Source organism: Vidua macroura, chromosome 2 (genome assembly GCF_024509145.1).
Source record: "Vidua macroura isolate BioBank_ID:100142 chromosome 2, ASM2450914v1, whole genome shotgun sequence".
NCBI classification, from domain to species: Eukaryota; Metazoa; Chordata; class Aves; order Passeriformes; family Viduidae; genus Vidua; species Vidua macroura.
The window spans coordinates 99,696,197-99,723,004 of NC_071572.1; the positions used below are offsets into that span (position 1 = coordinate 99,696,197).

Genomic DNA, 26,808 nt, shown 5'->3' on the forward strand with positions numbered 1-26,808 from the left:
ATGACAAGCTGAGTTCTGTTCACTTTATTGTCAGCACTGGGTGTAGTACTGGTATTTCACTGTACATGAAGAAGATAATTTTGGAAATAGTCTTCCTAGAAAGGAATGTGACCTGTTCAATTGGAGTCCATGTAGGCAATATTGCTGATCTGATCTCTCCTGCAAAATTGCTTGGACAAGTTAGCATCATGTAATGACTACTCTGCTAGGAAACTGCTGAGAAATCAGGAATATCAGAGAAGATTAGGTTCCTTTTCTAAAAGTCTTATCAAGTCCCTTTTCTCTGTGACTTTTTCTTTGTAATCTTACCTAAGCCTGTGGTTAGAGTCCTTGGGGAAGGAGCTGCAGACAGACCTTTGAATCAGCAGATGAGGTTCATAAATGCTCAAGTTAAGTGTGTGGAAATACTAAGTGGAGTTCTGAAAATTTTTGTTTGCTTGCCAAGTTCCTAGAGAGAGAATCTACAAGAATGTTTACATTCAGGTGAGTCAGTGAACCTGTTTAAATATGTAGAGTTAAATGGTCTTGGACTGCTAATGAAGCTTGGCTACCAAATTTAGTATTTATGTTCCTTAACTCAATCTTATGTGTACTGCAGAAACACGTGTGTCTTGCCCAAAGATCTGTCATGGCTGGACCAGAATGAGGGTCAAAGCTTCTGATTTCCAAGACATAAACTCAGTCTGCCAGAATGTGCTGTCCAGATTATTAATTGTACTTGGATTCCAGATACGAGATTTGTGGAAGTTTAATATAAATGCTTTTGCATCAAAAGGCTGTGCACGTCCTCAAGAAATGGATGTTTACAATAATGATGTCTTCTCCTTTAGATTTGCACTTCAGATTTTTTTTTTTTGGAAAATATATATAGATAGTGAAAATTATAAAAAGGTTTCAGGCACGAGAAATATTTCTGGCTTACCTTTTTACTTTCTAAAATAAGTATTGCATTCTTTTTAAATGAAGTGGCTAGCTATTTTAAAGTAATGGGTTTTAGCAGTTGTGCACGTATTATAAGATTTCGTAGACAAACAATCCCAGTAACTTGTCTGAAATAGCTAAGATATGTTTTTCTCCTGTACCTAATTTACTCAAATATACAGGTTTTTGTCTTTTCATTTTTGATGAAAATACTGTTTATTCTTTGCTTGGCTGCTTTCACAATGGTTATTTTTCTGGAGGAAAATTTGTGCAAGTAGGCAAATATGAACCATTGCTAATATTTTAAAGGCATATGGATAGGAATGGTTCTTAAACAGGCTTAATTTTTTACTGACTTTATTTTTGGGATCCCCAAGTGGATATATACTCTTAAGTCAAGGACAGGTTTTTAGAAAGAACAACTTTGCAGATAGAGATATGTGGCACTCAGTATGTACTTTTATTTGAAGACATGAATTTGAATAAAAGAATAAACTGGCATAATTTGAGACACCCTGTGTACTCCTGTGGGGTTGCTCAGAAATAAGGTGTCTATGTTTGCAGAGCAAACTGAAAATGGAGTTGCAGGGTAATTTTCTGATAGTTATATATAAGATAAAACATATTCTAACTTTTGAGTTGGGAGGGCATGGAACTGCTCTTTCTTATTGAAGAGTCAAGGGAAAGCTGTTGGGAGTCTGAAAAGTAATGAAGTGGAGCATTTTTTATTAACTGACTGAGGTGGTTAGATCCTTATGTATCTTTATACTAACAAATTAACTGCTTTTAAGTGAAACTATGCTTTTGTCTGAACAGCTGCAATTGAAATGAAATACTGGAACCTGAAGAATCATGGGTATCAGTTTCGTATCAAATGGCTTGAGGAAGGCAATATGGAATTCTGCATTTGTTTGAGCTAGAAAATTCAGTCAGTAATTATTCCCTTCAGATCTGAGTGTAGGCCAAGATGGTCAAGAAGTGGATTACATGTCACCATTGCTAGGGAGTGCTGGAAATTGGTGCTGCAAAATATCGGATAGCCTTGATCATCAGTTTCACAGCAGGACTACTGGCATACTTGAAATTAAATGTTTCAGAACAGTTCAGTAGTACAGGCAAAGGCCTTGACTAGGGGAGTTGTTTTTACTTTAAATAGAGGTCATGCACAAAAAATCAACTGGTTGCATTCTTGTTGTTTGAACAAGTATGTTGAAGAAAATAAGCAATTGCTTAACTGCAAGAGCTCAGCAAGTTCCCCCATTTCCATGAAGATATAAAGCTTGGTAGAAGGCTCTGTGTGCTTATTCAGGGCTCTGCTCAGCTGCACAGGCAGAACTGCCTGGTGCCTTTTAGTTCTTGGCTGCTGCTCCAGCTTGGCATGGATGTGTGGATATCCCGTGGGTCCTGTATCGTATCTGCCAGCACCGTTTGGTGTCAGGGATCCCCAAGGTCATCTAAAATACCTGGAGGTGCTGATGTGTAGGTGACTGAGGCAGCTCTTCAGTCTGTTCTAGTTGAAGGGGCTTCCAGTTGTTTCAGTTTGGTTGTGTGTTTGAGCCTTAAGCTCAAAGTCACCGTGGACTTTCAAATATGAGCTGAATTCTTCATGTAATGTGTCAAACTAGCTGTATAAAATACACTGTGTGTGTAGATTTGTGGGTTTTATTAAAGCTTAAGCTTAACAGTTGTGCATATTTTTTAGTATGGTTGAGCCAGAACAGTTCAGGTTTTTATTTGCTTCAAGAAAATATTTTTTGTTTGTTTATTCAGTAGATTACATGTTGAATTATTAACATTTATCATACTTAAGTCATACTCATTTCATTTATTTTGTGTAATTGGATTAGGTCTTATGGCATGAAGTCTTACATATGAGACGTCTTTAGTAGTAAGTTAGGTAGCTTCATGCAGTTACATCTAATACTAATTTTAATGTGGTATTAGTCTGAAAATTAACTCAGTAAAATGATAACTTGTTTGTTGGATGCTATTCTGCCTGTCAGAATTTTATAGACATGTGATTTTATGGGAGAAGTAAACAGATTTTTAGCTATGTCTGAACCAATGTACTGCAAAGAAAATGATGTGTACAGCTTTCATCACTGTTCAGTGAGAGAGGCTTGTACTGTTCAGTGAAAGAGGCTCTTGCATAAAAACGAGAGCTGCTTCTCTCATTTTTATAGTTTTACTGAAAACAAGTGTTGCATGGCTTTGTTAGGAAATAATTTTAGGATAGTAGAGTTGTGCATATTTGTAAAGAAATATCTAGTCTGAAGATCTGTTTCTATTGATAATGTACTTCATAGAAATTATACAGGTAATTTACAGGGCTGACAATATTTTCTGAAGCAGAATGAGTTTTTAGCAGTTCTCAGCAAACCTGAAAAGACACAAATGATTTTCTAACATTGGTTTCAGAATGGAACTGGAATAAGGAAATTTGAAGGCTTAAGCCAGAAATTGAATTCTCTGAGCAGTGTGCTTTTTCTTTGCTGAAAGAAATGTCTTAAAGCATTATGTCAGGAAGGTTCTCAATTTATTTCTACTGCAATGAAAAGATATTGCAGTATGGTGCTCATAAAACATCCTTCTTTCCAGTCACAATCTGATTAATTTTCCTACTGTTTTAAAAAAATGTTTTGTCCAAGAATTAATATTTTAGGTAAGAATACAGAAGAGCAGAGTCTGCTTAACTGATCATTGTACAGTTGTATATAAAAGCAAAACTGAGAGAGCTTTGCATTTCTTGTTTTCTCACCCCACAGAAGAAGATAGTACTGGCTTAATATTAAGTGTGCATAGTTTCAGAAATTATTGTTGCAGCAATATGATATGATGATTTTAACTATGTCTCTCTCTCTGCAGGGGGACAGAAGCACAAATCCATATGGAGGATGAACCTCCTCCTCACGGAGTCAGTGCCAAGGTCAGAGTGTTGATTTGTATTGGGAATTCTGTACTGCTCTGCTTGAAAGTCTCCATTTGGCAGTAGCTCAGTACATGCAAGTACTTTTCAAGGTAGACAGAAAACAAAAACTATGGTTAGAAGAAATTATACTAGCAGAAGAAATCTTGCTTAAGTCATCCACAAAATATTAGAAGAACAATATATTCATATAACACCTGAAATTCATGTCTAAGTCTGCCTTTTATGACTTCGTGCAATATAATGAGGGAACTGATAACTTATGGGTTATAAATGTTGGTAGGCTAAGAGTTGAAGCTGGTTTTCATATTTTTGAAACAAAATATAATGTGGAACTGTGTGAGGGGAGAAAGTCTTGAAAAATTGAAGAGTATCTTTTACTGAGTTGAGTGTAACTAATAATTTCAGAGACAGGATTTAGATTATGGATTTTTTATTTTTTTTTTTTTGTCTGATAAAGTTTTGGTTCTTTCTTTTTTTTTTTTTTTTTTGAACATAAGTATAATAAGTATTTCCTTGGGTGCTTTTTATAGGAGTAATTAGGGATTTTTACTTTCAGTGTTATTATTTTAGTGTTAAGAAATGCTACAGTTTGGAGGTTTTTTAAACCTGTTAATTTTGAGGGGAGAACATGATTGCTTTGTAGAACAAGGTTACAGAAAAAACTTTTCTATATAAGCTGAATGGGTTCTGACCCACTGAGCACTTGGAATTTAGAGCCCACATTATAAAGAAACCAATATGTTATTCCAATAAAAGAGTCTGTAACATTGAAGGATGCCCTGACTGTCCTTTTGAATTTCAGACTTCTTCAGTCTTGAGCAAAAGTGGGATGCAGTTTTGCTGATGCAGTTGGAAGAATAGTGTGTGATGCTTTCAGTATTTATTATCATATCTTAGGAGGGCCTAAAATTCTGTGTTGAATAAATGGTGACCTGTTGACATAAAAGAAATTATTCTGCAAGCAGCAGATGACCGAAGACTGATTCCATATGGATTCTGGTCCTTCATCCCTGATAACCCTGCTATGTGTCACAGGGTAGGATTAGCTTGGACCTACTTGCTCACTGACTTATTTCATAACATAGTGTCTGTTTGTCCAGCTGCCTGCCAAGCTGATTGTGTCAGCAGAATCCTACTTCCCTTTCACTTGCAAATTTGGCTGAAATTGGTCAGTTATTTGCTGCAAGGAGATGGGGAAAGAACTGGTGTGATCAGAACTGCAACTTTTTTTCCTGTGAAGATGGCCAATCCTTCTTTCCCCTCCTGTGAAGTATATAATAAAGACATGTGTGATTAGCTGGTATTTGTCTAAAGAATTTAATTTAGGACTAATTTAGGGTGTTGGTTTTGATTTTCTAATGTTACATATATTTTGTCATAGTCAGTGATACTAATTGAAAAGTGAGTATTCTTATGGCTGATATAACATGCTTCAGACTCCAAACTAGAATTTATTCACATCTTTGTATAATTTGGAGGGCATATATGAAAACAAATATATATATTTCTCAAAGATAAGTGTATTCTTGGACAGAGTTCTTTTATGGTTTCTTTTTTTAACAGCAATTTTAGCACCAAGGGAAAATACACAGATTTCAAATTCTGAATATATACTTTACACTTTATATTGGAATGCTGTCTTGCAGAGTTCAATGTACATTGAATTCTGTAAGACAGCACTTATGTTGTATGAATATAGTGAAAATATAACCTTACCATTTAACCTCCTACATGGTACTTTTCTCCATTAATATAGATCCTTTATTTCTATATCATGATATATTTTATGTGTTTATTTAATGTCTTCCTTTCAAGTATTGTTGTAGAATTAAAATACTGGTTTGTGGGTAAAAAAGGAGATGGTGGTGTTTATCTATTTTTTACTATGCAAAGGCATATATTTTTCTGTGCAGGTATTTGATAGCTTTTTTTATAATACCAGGCCTTGGAGGCAACACTTTTGTCAGCCCTGAAGATGCTGGATGTTGGGAAATGGCCGATTTTTTCTCTCTGCTCCCCAGAAGAGATCAAATTAATTCGTCAAGCCTGTGTATTTGGCAGTGCTGGTAATGAAGTGTTGTATGCAACTGAAAATGATGAGGTAATTGTCCAAGAATGTGCATGAACGTGACCTGTTTAATCAGTTATGTATGAAGTTATTCTGAAGGCCAGTAGTATAATAGTACACCTAGAGAAAGTTGCATGCAAAAATGTCTGATTGTTTTGCTTGCTACTGAAACATTTTTGGTTTAAATTAAAGGCTTCTTACCACAATCAGAGAAGAAAGAGAAGGTGGAGTTAGGCATTTGTTGCAAGTGCATAGTGACAGGATGAGAGGTAGTGGGCACAAACTGTAAGATGGCATGTTCTGATCCAGTACTAGGAAAAATTGCCAAAAGAGGGGTTAAATCCCTAAAGCAGTTGTGAGATTTGTTTTCCTTGGACATGTTCAAGAATCTTTTGGACATGGCCTTGAGTCAACTGATCTGTTTAGATCTCTGTTGAGCACTAGTGGGGACTAGTTGACCTTTGGAGGAGGCTCTCCATTGCAACCTAAGTTATGAGTCTGTGATTCTTTTGTAACAGGTTTTTGTGCTTGGCATGAACTGCAATGGCTGTTTGGGAACAGGAGATATGCAGAGCACTATAGTACCAAGGAGGTTAGATTCACTGTGTGGAAAAAAGATAGCCTGCCTGAGTTATGGAAGTGGCCCTCATGTTGTTCTTGCTACAGAAGGTAAAGTATGATCTGAATATTGCTTTTTTAGAGAGTCCACTTAAATTCATCCAGCAGGTGTGAAAGGTCTGGGCTGGTAACATAAGAGAGAGAGCTGAGTATTCTGGGCTGTTAAATCAAAAGTATTTTAATTGGCAAATATGACGTGTCAGCCAGCTTGTTATTTTCAAGAGTTTTTCAAGCCCTACTTTGATCTTGTTACTACTTTTGGAAGGTTTTTTTCTTTCACTTCTCAGTGAAGTTTGAAACTTCTGATTGCTCTTTAAATGCATTAGTAGCTACATTATGCCCCTATGTTCTTGTGCCAACGCTGTCGTTCAGCTAAAATGCATCTTTTCCCTCCAGTGCATACTTTTGGATGTGCTTTAAAGACCTATTATGTTGCCTTCCAGCCTTCATGCTTCCTGCACTGACACTCTTTTATCCACATTGTGGTGGTGGCTTTTATGTTCATAATTAAGTATGTTACTCTTGAGGAAAAATTAATATTGTGTTCCCAGTGAGGTTCTGTTAGAGCCTAATTGATGATATTCACACTTACCTGTCTCCATTAATGAGAGGAAATGTTTCTCAGTGTTCTAGATTATGACCAAAAGTAGGTGAGGGGAATTATGTTGTAAATGTGTTCTTTTACATTCAGTTGTGTTCCATGATTTTCTCCAGTCTTCGTGGTAGACTGTTCTGCATGCTTTTTTATGTAAGCATCTGTATTCCTCTGAGCTTTGTTACTGGCAGATCCCACTGACACATTCATACTCCTTAACCTGATGATGAAGTACTGCCAAGGAACAGTTCAAGAACTGCTCTTTGATTTTTACTCATAACTCCATTTGCATTAATAGCTTTTCTTCAGCACAGCCTTTTTTAACTTACCTTTTAGAGGGCTGTTATATGTTACACAATTCTTGTGTTAATTATTGTCATTGCCACTTTGCTGTATGTTTCACATGTTTACTGAAATTTGTATTCACATGTTGGTGAGCTGGGGAAGAGGTTGTTCACTTTTGATAGGATAAAGTAATTAGATTTAACCAGTTATTATAGAGAAGTATTGGTTTAGTGTAGCATATTTTGCCTTTGTAGTTCTGAGGGAATCCTCCTTAGGGAATATGCATATTGTAAGGGAATGAAAGCTTATATTTTGAATTTTCCAAAGTGGGAAACAGTGCCAGGGCATAGACAAGAAATTCTGATTCATTGTCAGTAACAAAGAAATTGAAGTGAGGACTCTGACTGTCATTTCATCCTTTTCTCTTCTGTATTACACCATCCCTTTCTTGCAGCAGTATGTTTTCCTTTGCTATGATTATGGTGATACTGTCAGTTTGGATTTGTGGTCAACACTATGTGAGCCTGGTAGCATTGGTACATCCATGAGCTGAACAGCCCCATAGGTCATATATGCATTTATACATTTAAGTATGCATATTGTTACTGAATTTGACTTTTTAGTGTGTAATTTTATGTTGTGTACTCATTGGAAAAGTAGAGATTTTTCAACCAGCTCTTTACATTTTTCTTGTAGAAGGAGAAGTGTATGCATGGGGTCATAACGCTTACAGTCAGCTGGGCAATGGTACAACAAATCATGGCTTCATTCCCTGTCAAGTCTCTACTAACTTGGTGAACAAGAAAGTCATTGAAGTTGCCTGTGGCTCTCACCACTCCATGGTGTTAACCTCTGATGGAGAGGTGAGTAAGAGTGGGAACCAGTGTCTGTTTTCTCATAATGAAACTCACAATGAAATTCTCTCAAAATGTGAGAAACAGGAAAACACTCTGCACCTCTAGCATTAGACCTTGCTTCCTGCAGTCCTTACAATGCTGATGTGATACAAATGTTTCATAAAAATTGAAACTTCTGAGGGTGTAGCTGTTTTGAAGTATGTACAGAACACTGATTTTGTGCTACATCTGCTTGTAATAATAAATTATGCAGCCAATTCCTTCCTATGCTATACTCTACTTTAAATGCTTAGTGGCATTAAAGCTGAATGTTAATGTAAATCACATTCACTGTAAGGAATTTTACCTGCCAAAGTAAAAAGTTTCCTGGAATTCGCCTTGAGGTGCCCTTGTGCCACTTAGATACTCTAGTTTGAGTTCTGGAAAAGTAGCAATGCATTCTTCCAGCGTTAACTGCAGCCATCATGTTTCCTCTTACCTTTGAATAGAGGATCATAAAAGAATGGACTATATAAATTCTTAGGTTGGCATATTTTTGTTAGAAACAGTTCACTTGTAAACCTATGTGTCTTCCTAGGTCTATAAAACAATACAGCCACTTTCACATAAAAAATGAATTTTTTTTATTCATACAGCTTTTTCCTCTCTTGAATATGTAATTTGAACTGTATATTATAAAGCCATCTTTGATGACAATTCTTTTGCAATAGGTATACACATGGGGTTATAATAACTCGGGCCAGGTTGGATCTGGTTCAACAGCAAATCAACCAATTCCTCAAAGAGTTACCAGCTGCCTACAAAATAAAATAGTCGTTAATATAGCTTGTGGACAGATGTGCTCTATGGCTGTGGTGGAAAATGGAGAGGTAAGAAATTTCAAGTGAATATTTGGACTGAATTTTACTGAATTTTACTTCATGTAGATAATTTCAAACCTGGTAGTAATGAGCTATTATTCAGAAAGGAAGTTTACCTTTCCAAACTCCCTTGAGTCTAGCTGCTTATACTGCCCATAACAACCTTTGTTATTATACCACTGCTGTCTTTAGCATTCATAGACAAATAAATTATTGTCTATACTAGAATCTGAAGTATTCTATGTGAGATGTGTAATCAGTGAATGTGAGAATAACCACTGAATGATATTTTAATTTTCAATGCTCATATTCACACATCTTAAGAGAAAACAAAAGTACATTGCATATATTTTTGTATTGGAGTACCTCTTAAATCTCTCTCATACTTTTTTATCCTCTTTGCAAAGATACAAGGAGATTGTAGAGTTCTAGATTTTGTTCATATGAGCTGATGATGAGTTTAGAACTAAGTAGCTATTATAGTAGCTACTTAGTAAAATATAATGTCACTGAAATTATCAGAGATCAGTATTTTCCCTTTTTCTTATGTTTGGCATAAAGCTGCCTACTCAAACTGTTGTGCACAGTTTCCATTTTATAATTGTCCTAGTGTGTTTTCTGTTAGAAGATTTTGGAATGAGAAATCAGCTCTTTGAAGAAGGGAAGTATTGTGCTGGATTTATTCTGTGCTGGCAAGCAGCCATATGAGTCACTGATTTTCTGTTCTTCCTATTAAAATGTTGTAGTCCTACATAATCGTCGGACCAGGGCATGAATGTGGAAGTTAAGAATTCTAGATGAGTATGTAACTGGCATTTTAAAGAAAAACATGTGTATATATATATATGTGTTTATATAGGTAGGTATATGTGTGAATATGTTTGTGTTTACCTAAAACAAAAAAAAAAAAGTGAAAAATAGCAAACAGCTAAAAGTCCCTGTCTCTGTTTCAAGGTCTATGTCTGGGGGTACAATGGGAATGGCCAACTGGGGCTGGGCAGCAGCAGCAACCAGCCCACGCCGTGCCGGATCGCAGCCCTGCAGGGCGTTCGTGTGCAGCGGGTACGTCTGTGCTGCTCCTCCTCAAACCCTCCAGGAACCTCTGCAAGAGTCCTATAGGCAGCATTTGCTGCCTTTGAAGGAGATAGCCCTTTGTTTAAAGTGGCATCAGAATAAAACACATGTGTCCTAAAGTGGAACTCTCCCAACAGAGGAGAAACTGTCACCCTGTGGAGTTCGGTGGAAATTTTACCATTGACTTCAGTGAGGTCAGGATTTTATTTAGAGGGCTAGACCATTAAAAAGGTTTGTTTTGTTTTCTTCTTTTTTTCTGTGAAAGTTAATTTTAAAATATTGCTGTTATTTTAGTAAATAACAGAGTCTTTCGAAGATATTCCATTTTTCATTAACGTCTGCCTTTTTTCTGGAAAAATGCTGCAGTTCAGCATTTTGTCTGTCTTGTGGACTGAATTTTGTTTTAGAACTGCACTCCAGCCACAGTGACTTACTGGTGTTTGGAGTCTGAATAAGTTGCCTCCACTGCGTTTGGCTAACATTTGGTATGATTCCACAGTTAGTCTTGCCCTTTGGAGGTTATTGCACTTTACCAAATAGCAGGGCTGCCACCAGTGTAACTAGCAAACTGATAACTTCTTTTGGCTAATAAGAAATATTTACAGTGACTGCAGACTGATACTGAAAGTTTTTTATTGATTCATGTGAAATAGAGGATACTGACAGGAAAATGATACAAGCTGTTAGAAGACATCGATTTTGTAACTAGTGAGAATTTGCAAGAGCATTTTGAACTTTGGATCCTATTTATTGCATTTATTCAGGAAAGCTATGGATTTTTTAAATCTTTTAAAAGAAACTCATTTAATGACATCATTTTATATTCAGTGCCTAGGATGTAGACAGTAGCTTTGCTGGTAGCAACTACTGTTGGATAGTAACTTAATAAAGTGAGTATTATGTTCCCCTCTATTTATTCTTCTGTTTAGAGGGTGAATGCACCAGCAACTTTGGCTTAGATTCTATTTCCATCCACTTCATTTACTTGATATTGATTAATACCATGTTGTAGATCTCCATTCAGTAAATAACTTATGGATTAATTCACTTAAAGTTCATCACATGCTTCATGGATGTCAGTGGAGTATATGTGTTTGTGGTGTATCTTTGCAGATCATGTAAAGATAGGTGAGCTAGTTATGAACAATGTAAATTGGTTTTGGTAGATGTCTATTTCTACTAAGTTACACAAACCCCTGCAGAGCAAGACTGCTGCTGTTAGTGTTGCCACTGTGTATCTGTCTGTATGTGGGGCATGTGCTGCATATGTGAAGTGGATTTTTTGAACAATCTGATGTGAGGAGGCAGTTCAGCAGGACCAAGGGGGTTTCCATGAGAAGTTGTGAGTTGATACAGTTGTGTGCTGCCATCAGAATGGAGAGTTTTGTCTCTTCCCTCTCTTTCCTGGCTGTTTGCTCTTGTTGCTTATCTTGTGTGGTTCTTGGACTGTACTGTGAGAGTTTTCTTCCAGTGATGTAAGTTTAGGGAATGACAGAATGGCCTGGGTTGAAAGGGACCCTAAAAACCATCCAGTTCCATCCCCTGCCATGGGCAGGGACACGTTCCACTAGACGGGGTTCCTCAGAGCCCCAACAAACCTGGCCTTGAACACTTCCAGGGATGGGCTCTTACCTCAGCAGAGGGTCCTCTGAGCACAAGAGCTGGCACAGGGAGGGGGCAGTTTTGTGTGGCTGTTTCTCAGGGATGAGATCAGACAGGGAGACCTTAGCTGTTTTTCCAGTGGTGAAGCTACTCATATTGGAGCAGTTGTCCATGGAGCAAGGTCAATGCAAGACAGATAATCTTCACTTTTCTGCATATTGTTCAAATTTGTGATATAGATTTCCTTCTTTCTCAGTTTCTAGCTATTCTTTTTGCTCTGCTCTTGAAATTATCTGTCAGAGTTTCTCATTGGTAAATGTTTTTCCTCAAAGTCAAGCTCATCTACCTTCCTTCCATTTTTAATAAACTTACCTGTATTTTTAATTTTTACATGAGTATAGAATCAATGGCAGTAACCTATAGCATAAGCATCTATCTGTATTAACTTACTATCACATAAATTGAGATTTATTTTTTTTATTATTCCTTACAGGTTGCCTGTGGCTATGCACATACATTAGTGCTAACAGATGAAGGTCAGATATATGCCTGGGGAGCCAATTCATATGGCCAGTTAGGTACTGGGAATAAAAGTAACCAGTCTTACCCTACAACAGTTATTGTGGATGAGGACAGGTAATACTTACAGTCTTGCAATCAGACATTGGTTGACATACTCACAGAAGAACTACATAAAATTATGGTATTTTTAATCTGTTTTTTTGGGGGAGAAGGAGCCTATAATTTTTGCAATGGTTCATCTGCTAAATGTGAACAGAATTTTCACTGAAAGTGCTTGAATCTGTCCCATAACCATCACTGTGAAAGAGAAACTGAACATTCTGAGCCTGAATATGCTATTTTCTGCTTCGGCTCACACTGTACTTTACAGGCCTTAATTGCAGTTTCCCTTCAATAGTATAGCTTCATTGCTTGAAATCAACAATAAAGACTTTATTGTCTGTGAATATAAATTGTATTTTAATATGCTACTTTTGACAAGAAGTGTACTCAGAAAAACTGAAGGGTGGACATCTGCAATTTGTGTTATATCTGCTATTAAATCTGGCTCATAATCCAGGAGAGAAAGGGAGGAGTTCTTTCTTGGTATTGTTGCCTAAAAATAAAGCTTTGATTTTTGCAAGTTAAATATTTTCCTCTAGGTCCTTGAGGGACACTGGGGCAGTTGTTTCTGTTGCTGTTGTAAAGCCATGTATGTACGTGATCAGAAATCTTGATTTTGGGCTCCTGTTGTGAATAAGAAGGAAAGTGAGATGTCCCTCTTAACACTGTGTCTGAGTACATCATTGTGAGGAAGTGTAATCTCTGCTGTGGTGATGAGACATGGCCTGATCTTGAACATTGCTATTTCTATGTGTGTACTTGTGGTTTTGCTTCAAATGTTACTGATTTTTTTTTTTCCCAGACACTTTTAAAATGTTACAATAAGAATTTAATACAAGTTTTAATGTTGCATGATGCCTTTGGCTTTTGTTGGTCAGAATATGAATTCTTGGTGTCAGTGAAAATATTGCCTCACTAAAGCCTGCAAGACTTATGCATACAGCTTTAAACAAGTTCTTTCCCTGCCATTATCCCCAGGCAGCTGAGAACACAAGTAAACAAGCAGTAGTTCAGACTGTAAAACAGTGGATTGTGTAATGCTGTACACAGTGGGAGTTCTGAAGTCCTAATCAGTCTTGGGATTAGAGACATAGCCTAGCTAAAGGACACTTAGAAACAGCTTTAAGTCCTGTTTGGTTCTAAATTTTAGTTTTCAAAATGAAAGTCATTTAAACATAAGTAATAACAATTATATGAGTAAGAAGAAGTATGTTTAACTTGTTGGTTATAACTGTTACAAATAAGCAAACAGAAAAAAAGACTTTCATTGTCTTTCAATTATAAGCCAAAATGCAATTTTAATTTTTTTTAATGCCTCCTTATTTCCTTCTTCATCGCTTCCAAGTATTTGTTCTCTACATCTTAATACAGCTACTCACCTGACTGCCCAACACTACCAAGGGCTGGTGGTGACTTGGAACTCATCATAGCTTTGCTTGAGAGAGCTGAGAGGTCAGCAGAGAACGTGCTGCAGCAGATACAGGGCTCTGCTGCAGCTCTGGCTGCTCTCTCCCAAGATGCTTTTCCAAAGAGAAACGTGGAGTGCACGCTGTTTGCAGAAGCACTGCCAGCCCTTTTACTTTTGCTATGTATGACCAGAAAGCATTCTTGCTTACATGCATGCTTAAAAGTATGTCTTGCACTAGAGAAAGACAGGAGGCAGTGAGCTTATTCACTGCATTCTGCTCTTAAAAGTGACTTGCTTTTCTCCTTTTGTTTGCTCGTAAATTCAGGGTTGTGGAGATCGCCGCCTGCCACTCTGCGCACACGTCGGCGGCCAAGACGCAGAGTGGCCAGGTGTACATGTGGGGCCAGTGCCGGGGGCAGTCCGTCACCTTCCCCCACCTCACCCACTTTGCCTGCACTGACGATGTGTTCGCCTGCTTCGCCACCCCTGCTGTCATGTGGCGCCTGCTCTCCGTAGGTGAGCTCCAGTGGTTTTTATTCTGACACCTTCTAAGTGGAACTGTTACCTCATAAAACAGTTGCCTGTATTTGAAGCCTAAACATAGTTCCTCACAAAAATTTACACTGGGAAGTGTAGTCATAATGACATGCTATGCATGTGTAAGTGGTAATATGGAATGGTAAAAAAAAAAATTGCTAAAGCCTGAGGGCAGGGCTAAATAATTGTCTGGTTTATTGATGTGACTCATTTCTATGGAGAAGTGCCTTAGGTTTGGGGAGGGGTTTTTTGTGTAACTTCTGTATGTGTAACTTCTGTCCAGTGGCTCTGGGTGGAAAATCTGAGTTTGAATTTGGAGATTTGAGTTGAGGAGCTCTGAAGCTTTCTTTCATGCCCTTAAGTAGACTACTAAGAATTGAGTTATCCAAATTCCCATGTTCTGAATTGGCCACAAGGACTCAGTCTCATCACAAGTGATTGTGACCTGTCTTCTGAAGAGATGAGTTGCTGGATCTCAGATGTTTGATTAGCATTAAGATCTGTCTTGCTGGCCTTGACTAGAAAGAGTTAACTATACAGCATTGGCTACCAGAGAGCTCATTCTTTAGCCACAATTTAATCCCATAATGGTTTCTAATGAAGTTGCTGGAGTGTTGTTGGATTTTTTGTTTGGTTTCTTGGGTTTTTTTAAATTTTTGTAGTGGGGTTTTTTTTGTGTGTTTGTTTTGACTTGTTGTGGGTTTTGGGGTTTTGTTTGTTGTTGTTCTTGGCGGGGGGGGGGGGTGTGTATTTGTTTATTGTGTGGTTTTTTGGGAGGTTTGGGATTTTTTGACCTCGACTTCTGGGTCCCTCTGGAAATAGAGCTACAACACTGTAGCAATGTTGTACCAAAGCACAAGGTGAAGCCTTACAGGAGGAAAAGGTTACTTTACTTTTAAACAAAACAAATTTCAGGTGCACTTTCAAAACTACTTTTTCATATGTGCCAAGTAGTCTCTCCGGCATCCTGGCCCTATTCAGGAGGTCTGAGCAGGGTTCCTTGTGATGACACAGGAAAATGAGTGCTGGCTGTCAGACCCTTGTCATGTCTCCTGAGTTGTTCTTAGTTAGGTGACTCTGTGCTGGTGTCAGTTGTGCCTTTTTACACACTCCAGGAGCTGAGGGTGCCTGGCCTCTTCATCCTGTCCCTCCCTGGCAAGCTCTCAGGACTGACTCACTGCTGTTTGTCATCTGATGTTTGCGTGGTGAGAATCCTCAGGCAGTTGTGTCCTGGGATCTTACATCTGCTGACCTATATGCCATGGACATCTGCCATGCTTACAGTCCTTCTCTGCCCTTTTTATTCTGGTGCTTCCACAGCCAGGCATTCCCATTCTCTCCATGTTTGTGGCAGTTCTAACATTTCTAATACAATTCTTAGTACTGGCTGCTAAGGAGTTTTCTTGGCTTTGTGCCTTGTCAGTGGGAACAGCCTCTTAATTTCCTTCCTCAGGTTCCCCTTTCACTGCTGTAACAAATGGAAGCATCTGGTTTCCCTCTAAGAGTTTCAAAGCTGAATCCCACTATGTTCAGTTTTCCTCTGATGGCTGTAGAAGTCAACTAGAGATGTGTCTTGGTGGACATCTGGGTTGCCAGTTAACTTTGAAGAAGAGTTTCACCTTTGCATTAGTTGCTAAAATCCTTACTTGTTTAACTAGCAGAGGTCTGAATAAATAAACCACACATTGTACAAAATAAGAACTAACAAAGTATTTTACAGTATCATTGTTTCAGAAATATTTTTTTTTATCATCACTGTATTGGATTTCTTTCCCCCATCCATTTTACCTGTACCTACCCAAATTGTGTATACCTGACATTCTCTAAATGAAGTGCAAAATGACTGTGCTAAACAAAGTGTAACAGTATCAAAGTGTATGTGTGTGTTAAGCTTTTTTAGAGCTTGTGGAGATGGTCTTTCCATTTCCAGCAGAATACTATTCTAATTTCTAGCTTGATAGGTTACAGGACCTAGCATTTATGTGATTTTCTGTAGAGAACAGCTAATTACTGACCCACAAGATCTGTGTAAACCCCTGATGGGTATTTATATGATGATAAGACAAAATGTTGTCACAGTTAAGAATGAGATTTGGGGGTAGAGTGGGTTGTTGATTTTTTTTAGTAGTATTAAAGGAGACAGTTCTCTGAGACTTTGTGATGGAGATTTGGATGAGTTCAGGAGGTAAAAATTCTGTATGCAGATAATGGGTGACTTTTCAAAGCTGTTTAGTAACTTTATAATGCAAATATCATGTGCACTGTGGGATATACAGACATCTGACACAAACATGAATATGCAGACCTTGACACACTGTGCTTCTAACACCATTAAGTCCAGGGAAAGCTGTTCTTTTAGAATAAACCTGAAAGTGTTGGTATTTACTTTTAGGGACATTGCTCTGGACGGTTTCACTGCCAACCAATATGTTGTTTCTGTAATAGATTCATTTTTTGCTGTAATATAATGTCTCCTTATGGAAGCATTTCAGAAAATTTTATTATGATTTTTTAAATGAGCTTTTTAGATTCTTATAATAACTAACAGTTTTAATGTGATATAATTTACTCACTAATGGTTGATAGCATTTTCTATCATATGGAGCAGTAAACTTCTGAGACTTAACTTTTTTTTTCTGGCCTTCTATAGGTGAGTTAGAGGAGTGGAATTCACAGGTTTTTTAATAGAGATATTTGCTTGCAGCAGGAAACTAGAAAGGACTAAAGAAAGCTGTCCTTTCTTGGCTTTTCTGGCCCAGACAGAACACATGGGCTGCTGGAGGGTTTTACTAGCTTTAAGGAGATGTATTTATTAAGAGTGTTAATTGCTGACAGATACCCAGAATGTTGTAGTGGGAAATATTTGTATTGCTTATTACTTTGTATAAAGTCCCCTATTTATTCTAGAGCCTGATGACCATCTAACAGTAGCCCAGTCACTAGAGAAGGAATTTGACAACCCTGAAACTGCAGACCTGAAGTTCCTAGTGGATGGAAAACACATTCATGTTCATAAAGTTCTTCTTAAAATTAGGTAAGAAACAAACAGTATAAATTGTATAAACTAAACTGTGTAGTGTAGTCCACTGTGCTGAGTCATCACTGCAAAAAATTTCTTGACTTATTCTTACAAATTCCCTTTTCCCCGAGTCAGGGACTCATCTGCTGTTCTTCCCTGTTACTCTCTTTGTAATTATCAAACATGTTGCTCTACTACCTGCCTTTCCATCACTGCCCTCCATCTGACATTTATCCTCCTTTGTGCTCCTAAATGGCCTTGACCTTGATTTCCAATAGCCTTTTTCTGCCCACTTCCTTCTGCTGTCTTCTCAGTAGTAAGAATCACTTTTTTCCTCCTTTATATGCTTGACTTCCTCCACCAGAATTATTTGAGGAGGTTGTGTTTATTCTTGGCACTCCTTCCACAGGACCCTTCAGTTGTTCCAGCAACTGAAGGTGCTAACTGTAGGTGCTAACCAGATGATCTTTTTTCCCCTTTTATGACAGATTTCCTGTTCTACATGTTTTAAACATTCTTATCAGCGAGTTTGACTTTTAAGGTGGTTTTTTTTTCTGTTTTTACAACTTTTTTGCAAGTTAAGACCACTTTATGGTTTTACGTAAGCAGATCTACAGAATGATCTTATTATTATTAACATGCAGAGAGATTAATTTGTTACTGCTAATGTGGTTTCTCCTGTGATATTCTAGAGACGCTGCTTAAGATCACTTCTGCCTTGCCAACTGCTTCTGCTTCATCCTCCTCATTGTTATCATATTTTTTTCTCTTTGCTATTTTTTTTCTCAAAATGCTTGGCTATCTCACTCAGTTTATCACCACTTTGATCTTCCTACTTTTGCTCCTGAGTACTGTTAGTGATTTCTTGTATATTACTGTGTAAAATCAAAATTCCCTGCCTGTCCTTGTTTTGTTGGGGCTTTTTTCTGCTCTCCTCTTACTACTCTGATTACCTGTATTACTTTTGTCTTCCCTTTACTGGTTTCATTGCTTGTACATTACACTCATGCCTATAGTCCACCCTCTTAATTTGGAATGCCATGTGTTCTCCATCAGATACTGCATCAAATCTTGTGTATGCCCAAAATGTTCCTGAAGTTCATTTTCCTGATAATCAGACTATATGTAGCTTTCGCTTATTTCCTTTTTCTTGCTCTACTTTCCTCACATTACATGGCATTCTGTGAAGGAAATACATCTAATTCTAAAATGGATTTACATATATGGTGTTACCAAAATACTGTGAAGGAATAATAAAGCATCAGGCACAGACTGTAAAATTAATATTTTCTTTAATCTCATGCTGCAACTGGATCAAAGTATTTAAAAATGTGTTTTGCAACATTTGGCTTGGAGCATTATCATGAAAGCAGTGCTGGTAAAAGTTCCTATTTTTTTTGTTTTGTCATTTGTTTACTGCTCATGAGGACTTCTTTCCATCTTGTTTCATTCCTGTTCTTGAACTGGATCCCATTGTTGGTGGTTACTGGCTGGCAGTGGTGGAGGAATGTCAGGGAACACCCGGCTCTGTGAGAGCAGCCCAAGGCCAGCGCTGCCTGCAGGAGCAGAGACGTCCCAGTGCGCGGGTGGGATTTACCAGCTCTGCATTCAGCCAGCCAGAGCTGGGGGTCTGGGCTGTGTCTGCTCAGGGATAGTGCCAGGGAGAGAGACACTCCAAAGGAGGAGTCACTCCAAGATACTTTGCAGACTGGAGGATATGTGCTAACCAATTTTTATTTTCATTTACTTATTAATTTTTCAGGGATCAGTGTGTGCCGCCTTCTCTCTGACTTTTGTGCGGTGCCATTGGAGCACAGACCATTCCCAAGGTCTGATCCATGCTGGATGGATAGCATGGTCACCACTACTTAACATGGGGCTCTGGGAAGCAAAACAATGAGGTTTTGTCTGCCTCTCCCAATGCCAGAATGTGGTAAAACATGTGGCAGAAGCTAGATAATGACTTTATTTCTTTATGAATTTGACAAGAGGTTTCATTCTTTTATTAAAATCCCCCAAATACTAAGATAAAATTCTTTCATTAACAAGTAAAATGTGAAGAATTTAAGTCGTTAGTTAAATAATTATTTTTCATTTGGATTTAAGTGATACTGTCTTTAAGTTGTAGTTTTGTCTCAAAGACATTAAAAGGAAGCCATCTTACTTTTTACAGGAAAGTTGGAGTAAAAGAAGGGAAAATTCAGATGTGGGAGAGTTACAAATTAGTGTAGTACAAAGAAGTATGATTAAACTGTGGCTGTAGGAAAAGTTATTAGAAGTGGAGATGTTCATTTTTATCAACAAAAATTTTGAAAACAATGCTCATGTTAGGATGCTTTTTAGGGAACAGTAAGTTACAGTGCATTGTAAATTACTGTGAACTGGAAGTTGCAGATTACAGCTACCAAAGGCAGTGCTTTGTCCTTGTTTGTATCTGTCACAAAAGTGTTCAGACTTGTAAGGAAAAGATGATGAAAGATCTGAGTGAGTGTGTCTTCACTTTCAATAATTTAATCCTTGAATGTCGTGATGAATGCTAAATTGTGTGTGGACTCAGACACTGGAATAAATGATATCTGAAATTATTAATAAATTCCCTCTTCATTAGGAAATGCTGGGGAAATCAGGGTCAAATCTCAGAAATGTCTAAGTTGATTGTAAACTTTGTGCTACGAGACAGGTAGTAAAATCGATTGTTAATGTATAATGTATTTAAGAAAATGGCATCAAAACCAGATGGATAATCCTTGTAGATATTGTAAGTAAAAATGGAGCCTGCCATAAAATATTAACAACAGGAATAAAATTCTGAATTATATATATCAGGCTTATGAGGCTTAAAGAAATGAACATGTTCAAAGCAAGAAATCATGTAGCTAGAGGTTCTGCTTTTGTATTTAGTTTGTAGAACTTTTTTTTTTTTACCAACTTCTTGCTGCAGCTCATCTTTCAAGCTTAACTCTTTGCAGTGTACAATCTTTGTTCATGTTTTGTAGGTGTGAACATTTTCGCTCCATACTCAATAATGATGATGAAATTATAGAAATGAGTGAATTTTCTTATCCTGTTTACCGAGCCTTCCTGGAATACCTGTATACAGACAACATTAGGCTCCCTCCTGAAGATGCAATAGGTATTTGCCATAAATGGAAATTACTCCAGATTGTTGTTTTTGAAAAGTTCAATCAATGTGTCATTACAGAGTAAGGAAAGCAGGGCTTGTTGGTTTTAGTTTCATTAGCACTTTAATCTTGAGTTTGGCAGGTGTCAGGAAGAAAGGATGCTGTAGCAGGAAACATGCCCAAGGAGAATGAGTGGTGGGCAAGCAATGAGATCAAAGGTGAAAAGTTTTCAGAAAGAACTCATTGCTGCTCTTATTAAGAACTTCCTTTTATTTAGGGAGGCACTAATGCCATCCTGAAAGTTTACTTGTTTGAGTAGCTGTAGCAATTTTTGATCTTGAATGAAAAGGAAGCTCTTCCCTGCATGAATTTAAGAGGCTGTAAGTCAGTGATTGATGTCCAGAATGAGAACAAGAGAACAAGACTTGCATAATAATAAAATGGTTCCTTTTTTGATAGATCTGTAGGGGATCTTAAAAAATGCACACATCATCTATGGAAAAAAAGCCAGAGCAAGTCTTTGATTAATTCAGCCTAAAACAAAAGCGTGATTGATTAATTTGAAAAGACATGAATATATTTTCCACCAGAATAGTTAAAACTGTATAAATTTTCACAGGGCTGCTAGATTTGGCAACGCTGTATAGAGAAAACAGACTGAAAAAGCTTTGCCAGCAAACGATCAAACAAGGCATTTCTGAAGAGAATGCCATTGCTCTCCTTTCTGCCACTGTCAAGTACGAAGCTCAGGTAAGAATTTCTCTTCAGGTAGGCAGTTGTTTTCTGAGAAATGAAGCTGCCTAATGTAAACATGACTGTATTTAACTGATGAGGCATGATTACTGTAATTTCCCTTTCTGGCTTAACAAGTGGTTTTTTTTCCCCGTTTTAAGTTGTTAAATAAAAATTTTAAAACGCCCAGTTTAGTGTTTTCTTCCTGCCCTTTTGGCTTGCGCCTGTCAGGGTTCTTAATCTGCTTCTTTCCTTGTCATGTGGCATTGCAGGGCATGGCATGCAGATTTCTCACTGCCATTTACATCTCTGCCTTTGGATTTTGCCCTTTCACTTCCTCAGTTCTCCACCTGATAATTTTGTCTGCTGGTGTCTGGTACAGTCATTCTGGTGCTGATTTTACAGGCAGTGGGAGCAGTTCCCTGTGTAAAGTCCCTGCATATTTACACTTTTATTTAGAAAATCCACTTTTGCAGTACTGTTTACAATGAGTTATGCTGACATACATGTCATGTATTGTTAATAGTTCCCCCATATTCTGTCATCTGGTCTGCCCTTGGCTCTGGAATGAGTCACTAGCACTCAACCTGTTATCTATGCTTTTTTTTGGCAAACAAGTACTTTCAAAGGTATTTTCCCTTTCTCATCTTCTTAATGCTGTGATGATTGTGAGAATAACTGTGTGGGGGTTTTATTATTCAAAAAATATGCTTATGTATTTCAGATGTAGTGAACATTGTTATAAATACCTTTCAGGTACGGGAGGCAAGTAGAAGAGACTGAAACAAACACTGAATTAAAAATGTTGCAGTAGTCAGTGCTGTATGGAGACAGCAAACTGCAGGAGATGAATTTGTGTAGGAGTTGCAAAGAGGAGGCTGGAAGTCAGTGAGTTCTGTGCATTGAAAGAGGAGGATGACAAGAGATCAGTAGAGAGTAAGAGTGCCAGCTGCCAGTTACAAGGCATTTGTAACCCAGGTATCAGAAACAGGGGGCATGGAGGGCTGGGTCAAAAAGGACTTGTGCTTTCAGTGTGCTGTGCTGCTACAAGCCCAGCATAGCAGGGAAAACTCTACAGGAAGGCATGACCCAATGGTTTTGTTCTCTTAACAGCAGATTTTTCATTAAAATTTTTTTCTTTAGTTTCTCCTCTTACAAGCTTTCCAAAATTTTTGAACATTCAAAGCAGAAGTATTTTTGGTTGGTCTGTATCTGGTGAAGTAGTTAAAGATATGTTTAGGTGTGTTGTGAAGTAGTAAAACTAGCCTGAACAAAGTAGCAGAGTTCGTAAGGCCTGAGACACAATAAAAGGGATTGGCTGGATAACTAAATACATGTTATCCTCCTCTTCCTTCTATGATTCAGTGTTTTGTTCTTTCAAAACATGTAACACTTTAACACAGTTGTCAGTTGATGAATTGTTTGACTTGGCCTGGCTGCAGCATGTGCCAAACTCAGGACTGTATTGTTGCCCTCCTCTCTACACCCACAGCGCAGAAAGGAGTGGAAGTGCAGCAAGGATTTCTTTATCAAAGACATGGGGATAACCTCTGTCTAAGGAATCGTGGAATAAACCAGGATCTTCTGATGTACTACATTAATACAGTAACTCCTGGTTTCAGAACCATGTGCACTGTGTCAGGACTTCAGTAGAAAACTGCCAAAAGGAGGATTATGAAATGGGCCTCATATTTTGGAAGTTTGAAAAGATGAATTCCATTGTTTTGTCATTAAATGTAAACACTGAAAGATTACAGTGGTGTGTGACATGCCATTCACATTGCAAATTAAATGAAGACTGACTTGACTACTGTATACAGCTGTTAGAATTCAAGATGTATGAAAATATTTTTCCTATCCTCAGAAAATAGAGTTTCTGCTAAAAGTTATTTTAAAGTGTATTTCTCATACACACTGTAGCAAAGTTTAGACTAATAATCTTCTATAAAACAGAATTAAAAAGACAGTATTTCTTGAAACTGCAAAATGAATGACTGGGATTCTCTATAATCTATGGTCCTCTTCATACCAGCACCAGAAAAATTAGCTGCTGATAGTTTTAGCTAGCATAAAAGTTCACACATTGACTGTAAAGCAGCTCAGGTTCTGACAGTACCATTTCAGAAGTCTGCTGGAACTTAAGGTGTCACTGTCTTTGATTGTTTATGTTTTTTATTTCCTTTGATTTTTTTTGCTGCTTCTGTTGTCAATCCTTTTCTGCTTTACTTTCCCAGTAGTTTTTGATGAGGGATACTTGGTATACCATATTTCTTCTTTAAGGATATCTTGTGCTTCAATTTACGCTTTAGTTATATCTTGAAACATGGAATCTAAGGAAAAAAATTTAAAAAGAAATGCACAGCTAGTCTGCTGAGTATCTTTCTACTATTAATCCCAAGCTGCAATGTTTGTACAGTTAACACAGAATCAAATTGGCATGGGTTACTCTTTTTACTGTAACCCTTGAAGATTTTTATAGTTTATGGATCAATTCTGACTTCCTTGCTGCTGGCTCCAGCTCTGGCTGCAGAAGGTAATAAATTTTTCTTCACAGCAAGTTGTTGCATAGGAGCCAAGTAAAGGAGACTGAGCCAGTGCTCGGAGAGAAGGATTGCCACTGTTGTGAGTTTGAGTGGGAAGAATTTGCTGTGTGCAATCCTGGTTGTTTGGCTTGATGGCTTGTACCCATCCTCTGCTGAACATCCTCTTACAGTGAGACCAGGTCAAGACAGAACCTTTTGTGCTATCTGGGAATCCCACAAGACAGAGGGATTCATTTCCTAGGTTTGCCATGAAAGACACGTGTGTCCTAACATGCAGTTTGTGTTCAGCAAGCATCATCCCCTTTTTCATCATATTTTGCTTTTATTTCCAGCATCACTAGCAGACCTGCTGTTTTTCACAGGAGCACTACTGAATGCAGTGCAGGGAGGACAAGAAATGAGTTATTGATGCTCTAGTAGTTCTCTTTGGGGCAATTTGATGGTTTCACCTGTTGGTAACTTTTTTAATGAATGTGTAGTAAATTCTAGTAAATGTGATGGAGTTCTAGAGTTGATTTAGGGGGCTACTCCTGTTTTCTCAAAGTGGGTTTATTGAATAGTTTGTATGAAAAAATGTCATCCTATCATTTGTGATCTCATCAAAAGGATCAGAAAAGGTATTGATAATGGACACAATCTGGTATATTCTCTGCTAATTAAATGACAGATTTAAAACAAAGTAATAATGTTAAAATTTTATCAGTCATTCATATTACAAATTACTCAAATTTGTTCCCAGGACTTGGAAGAATTTTGCTTCAGATTTTGCATAAACCATTTGACTGCTGTTACACAAACTCAAGGCTTTGCAGACATGGACCATGACCTCCTAAAAAACTTCATTAGCAGAGCCAGCAGAGTGGGAGCATTCCGAAATTGAGATCTGACTACTACCAAGCTGAAGAGCACATCCTCTTCCCTTCTGGAAGTACTTTTCCTTTGGAGAACTCCTCCATGGTCAGAATGTGCAGTGGTTTGGAAGGACAGTCTCGGTGCCCATCACCTTAGGGAGTGTGTAGAAGTCCACTAACATGTAGGTTTTGTTCTAAGGATGGCTGCAGTGTGGGTGTGTGGTGACTGTTCATTGCCAAAAGCCAGAATTTAACACAAAAATCTAATGTAATAACTACCCCTTCCTACTCAAAGTCAAGTAAACCAAGCTTGTCATTATCTAGTCTAATTTTTAATGTTTTTTTAAACTGTGTTTGGATGTTATGGGACAGTGACCTGTTTGCAGCTAAAACTTTCATAGAGTATTTTTGTCTCAAAAGTCAGTTAATATGCTGTAGTGGGCTCCTTTTTAAGGTCCAGTGTCGCAGTGCGCTGTCGTATCGTGCTGGGCAGCGACAGCGGGGCGCGACCTTCCCCCCGTGAGCTCTGCTAGTCCCAGTTATGGCTTGGTCCGGTGCAGGAACAGATAACGACGACACGGGGTAAAACTGGATGGATTTATTAGGTCCTTGACCTGGGACCCCAAGACAAAGCCCAAGGGGTCTGCAGAGGTTTTTATAGGGGGAGTGGTAGAGGGCAACCAAGCAATGAGGGCATGGCAGGGGAGGAATCTAGGGTAGGACTAACATTCTATAAACCTATCAGGGAGAGCAGGGGAGGGGGATAATACAAAGTAACAAATGGGGTATCAAATACTACAAGGTAGACAAGGAACACTCTGGAAAAAGGGGTAAGGATAGGGAGGATTGAGAACTTGGGAGGGAGGAAGTTAGGGAAGGGCTTGGGGAGATTGGGGAGGAGATTAGGGAGGAGAATAGTGGGCAAACACATACTTAAAGCAAAAACCACACCACAGCAGTCCAGTGAAGATACAAACTTGTTTTTCTGGACATATGGTAAAATACTATAACTTCTTTAGGATGAGAGGCTTTCTGATTTGTAGGAGGGTATGTCTCACTTGGTATTTATTTGGAGTTAATTTATGAGAAGCTTCAGCAGGATATTACAGTTTTGAGTTCCCAGCACTTTTCTCATTGTTTAGCCAGAATTAAAAGGATCTCCCTTTCCATTACACCAGGTATGTCCCCGGCACCCCAATGGAAGCACTCACCAAGTTTGTCTGGATGTGAATTGTCAGGCTGTGAGTTTAACTACTAAGAAAACCACCTAGTTACAAACCTAAACAAGCTTTCAAGAAAAGGAAGTTCTGCTTGAGGCTTATTTATTCCTGTTTTACTATTTTTCCTCAGACAGATCAACTTCAGAAAAATGGAGAAATAGGTGATTTTTGAACTTCAAATTAATTAAAATTTAAGAGTGAACTGACACTATATTCCAAATGGTGATACAGGTATCTTCTCCAAATATGGCATTTCACATTCTCCTGTGGTCAGAGCTGAGAGGTGACCACTCCACTTTCCTTTCAGAGCTGTTCAGGAGAGAGGAGATGCCCTCTGGCCATGCCTCTCTCCCAGCACTGATCACCGGTTGCTAAGGCAGAGTAGATGCTTCATTTGTAACTGGCTGAAGTGAATTAAGGTGAAAAACCCACCAGTGCTGCACAAAGGCAGGTTTGCCCCATTACAGAACATGTGGAGCTTATGGAGCCTTTACTTGAATTTTCTAACAGGTAACTGTGAATTAACCCCGAGAATTTAAGATTTTGACTGAGTGAAGTGACTTCAAGTGCCTTTTGCAGTATTTTACAAATGGGGAAGACAAAAATGACCAGGATGACCAGGCTCAGTACACAAATATAATTATGTCAGTAGTCATGCAACCTTCCTGCAGGTCCCTGCTGTGCCGCAGCATCCTTTGATGGCCTGTTCTAATCCACAAATGTGGTTTATAAGAACTTAATTCCCTTAAATTATCACATCTTCATGCCTAAGGTGGAAATAGCTGTTCTTTACTATGGTGGAGAGTCATTTCTCAAACAATCCTGTTCTTTGAGGAAGAGTAGGAGGAAAAAGAGGAAGAGTAGTAGTGAGTAGTATCCCCTTCACCCCAGGCCCTGTGTGTGTGAGTGGGAAGGTGAAGCACACAGGTAGCAGAATTTACTT

The 26,808-nt window shown here is 38.1% G+C and overlaps 1 protein-coding gene across 3 annotated transcripts; it reads left to right on the forward strand.

Annotated features, from left to right (window-relative positions):
* Positions 1-322: 322 nt before the first annotated feature.
* On the forward strand, positions 323-24,964 carry RCBTB2 (RCC1 and BTB domain containing protein 2). Of its 3 annotated transcripts, none has more exons than XM_054001469.1 (13): positions 323-483; positions 3,787-3,847; positions 5,793-5,951; positions 6,437-6,587; positions 8,113-8,279; positions 8,984-9,142; positions 10,088-10,195; positions 12,303-12,445; positions 14,167-14,357; positions 17,286-17,412; positions 20,394-20,530; positions 21,139-21,269; positions 24,534-24,964. In XM_054001469.1, the coding sequence occupies exons 1-13, from the start codon at positions 470-472 to the stop codon at positions 24,672-24,674; spliced, it is 1,689 nt and encodes a 562-aa protein (XP_053857444.1). In that variant the 5' UTR covers positions 323-469; the 3' UTR covers positions 24,675-24,964. The 3 variants fall into 3 exon arrangements, with proteins under 3 accessions (XP_053857444.1, XP_053857436.1, XP_053857447.1); XM_054001461.1 differs by lacking the exon at positions 323-483 and adding an exon at positions 2,353-2,370; XM_054001472.1 differs by lacking the exons at positions 323-483; positions 3,787-3,847 and adding an exon at positions 3,922-3,939.
* The last annotated feature ends 1,844 nt before the right edge of the window (positions 24,965-26,808 follow it).

Bases quoted from the DNA above. Each gene is read 5' to 3' on its own strand.
- RCBTB2 (XM_054001469.1), top strand. The intron at 14,358-17,285 runs GTGAGCTCCAGT...TATTTATTCTAG, and splicing joins GTGGCGCCTGCTCTCCGTAG to AGCCTGATGACCATCTAACA. The intron at 20,531-21,138 runs GTATTTGCCATA...AAATTTTCACAG, and splicing joins CCCTCCTGAAGATGCAATAG to GGCTGCTAGATTTGGCAACG.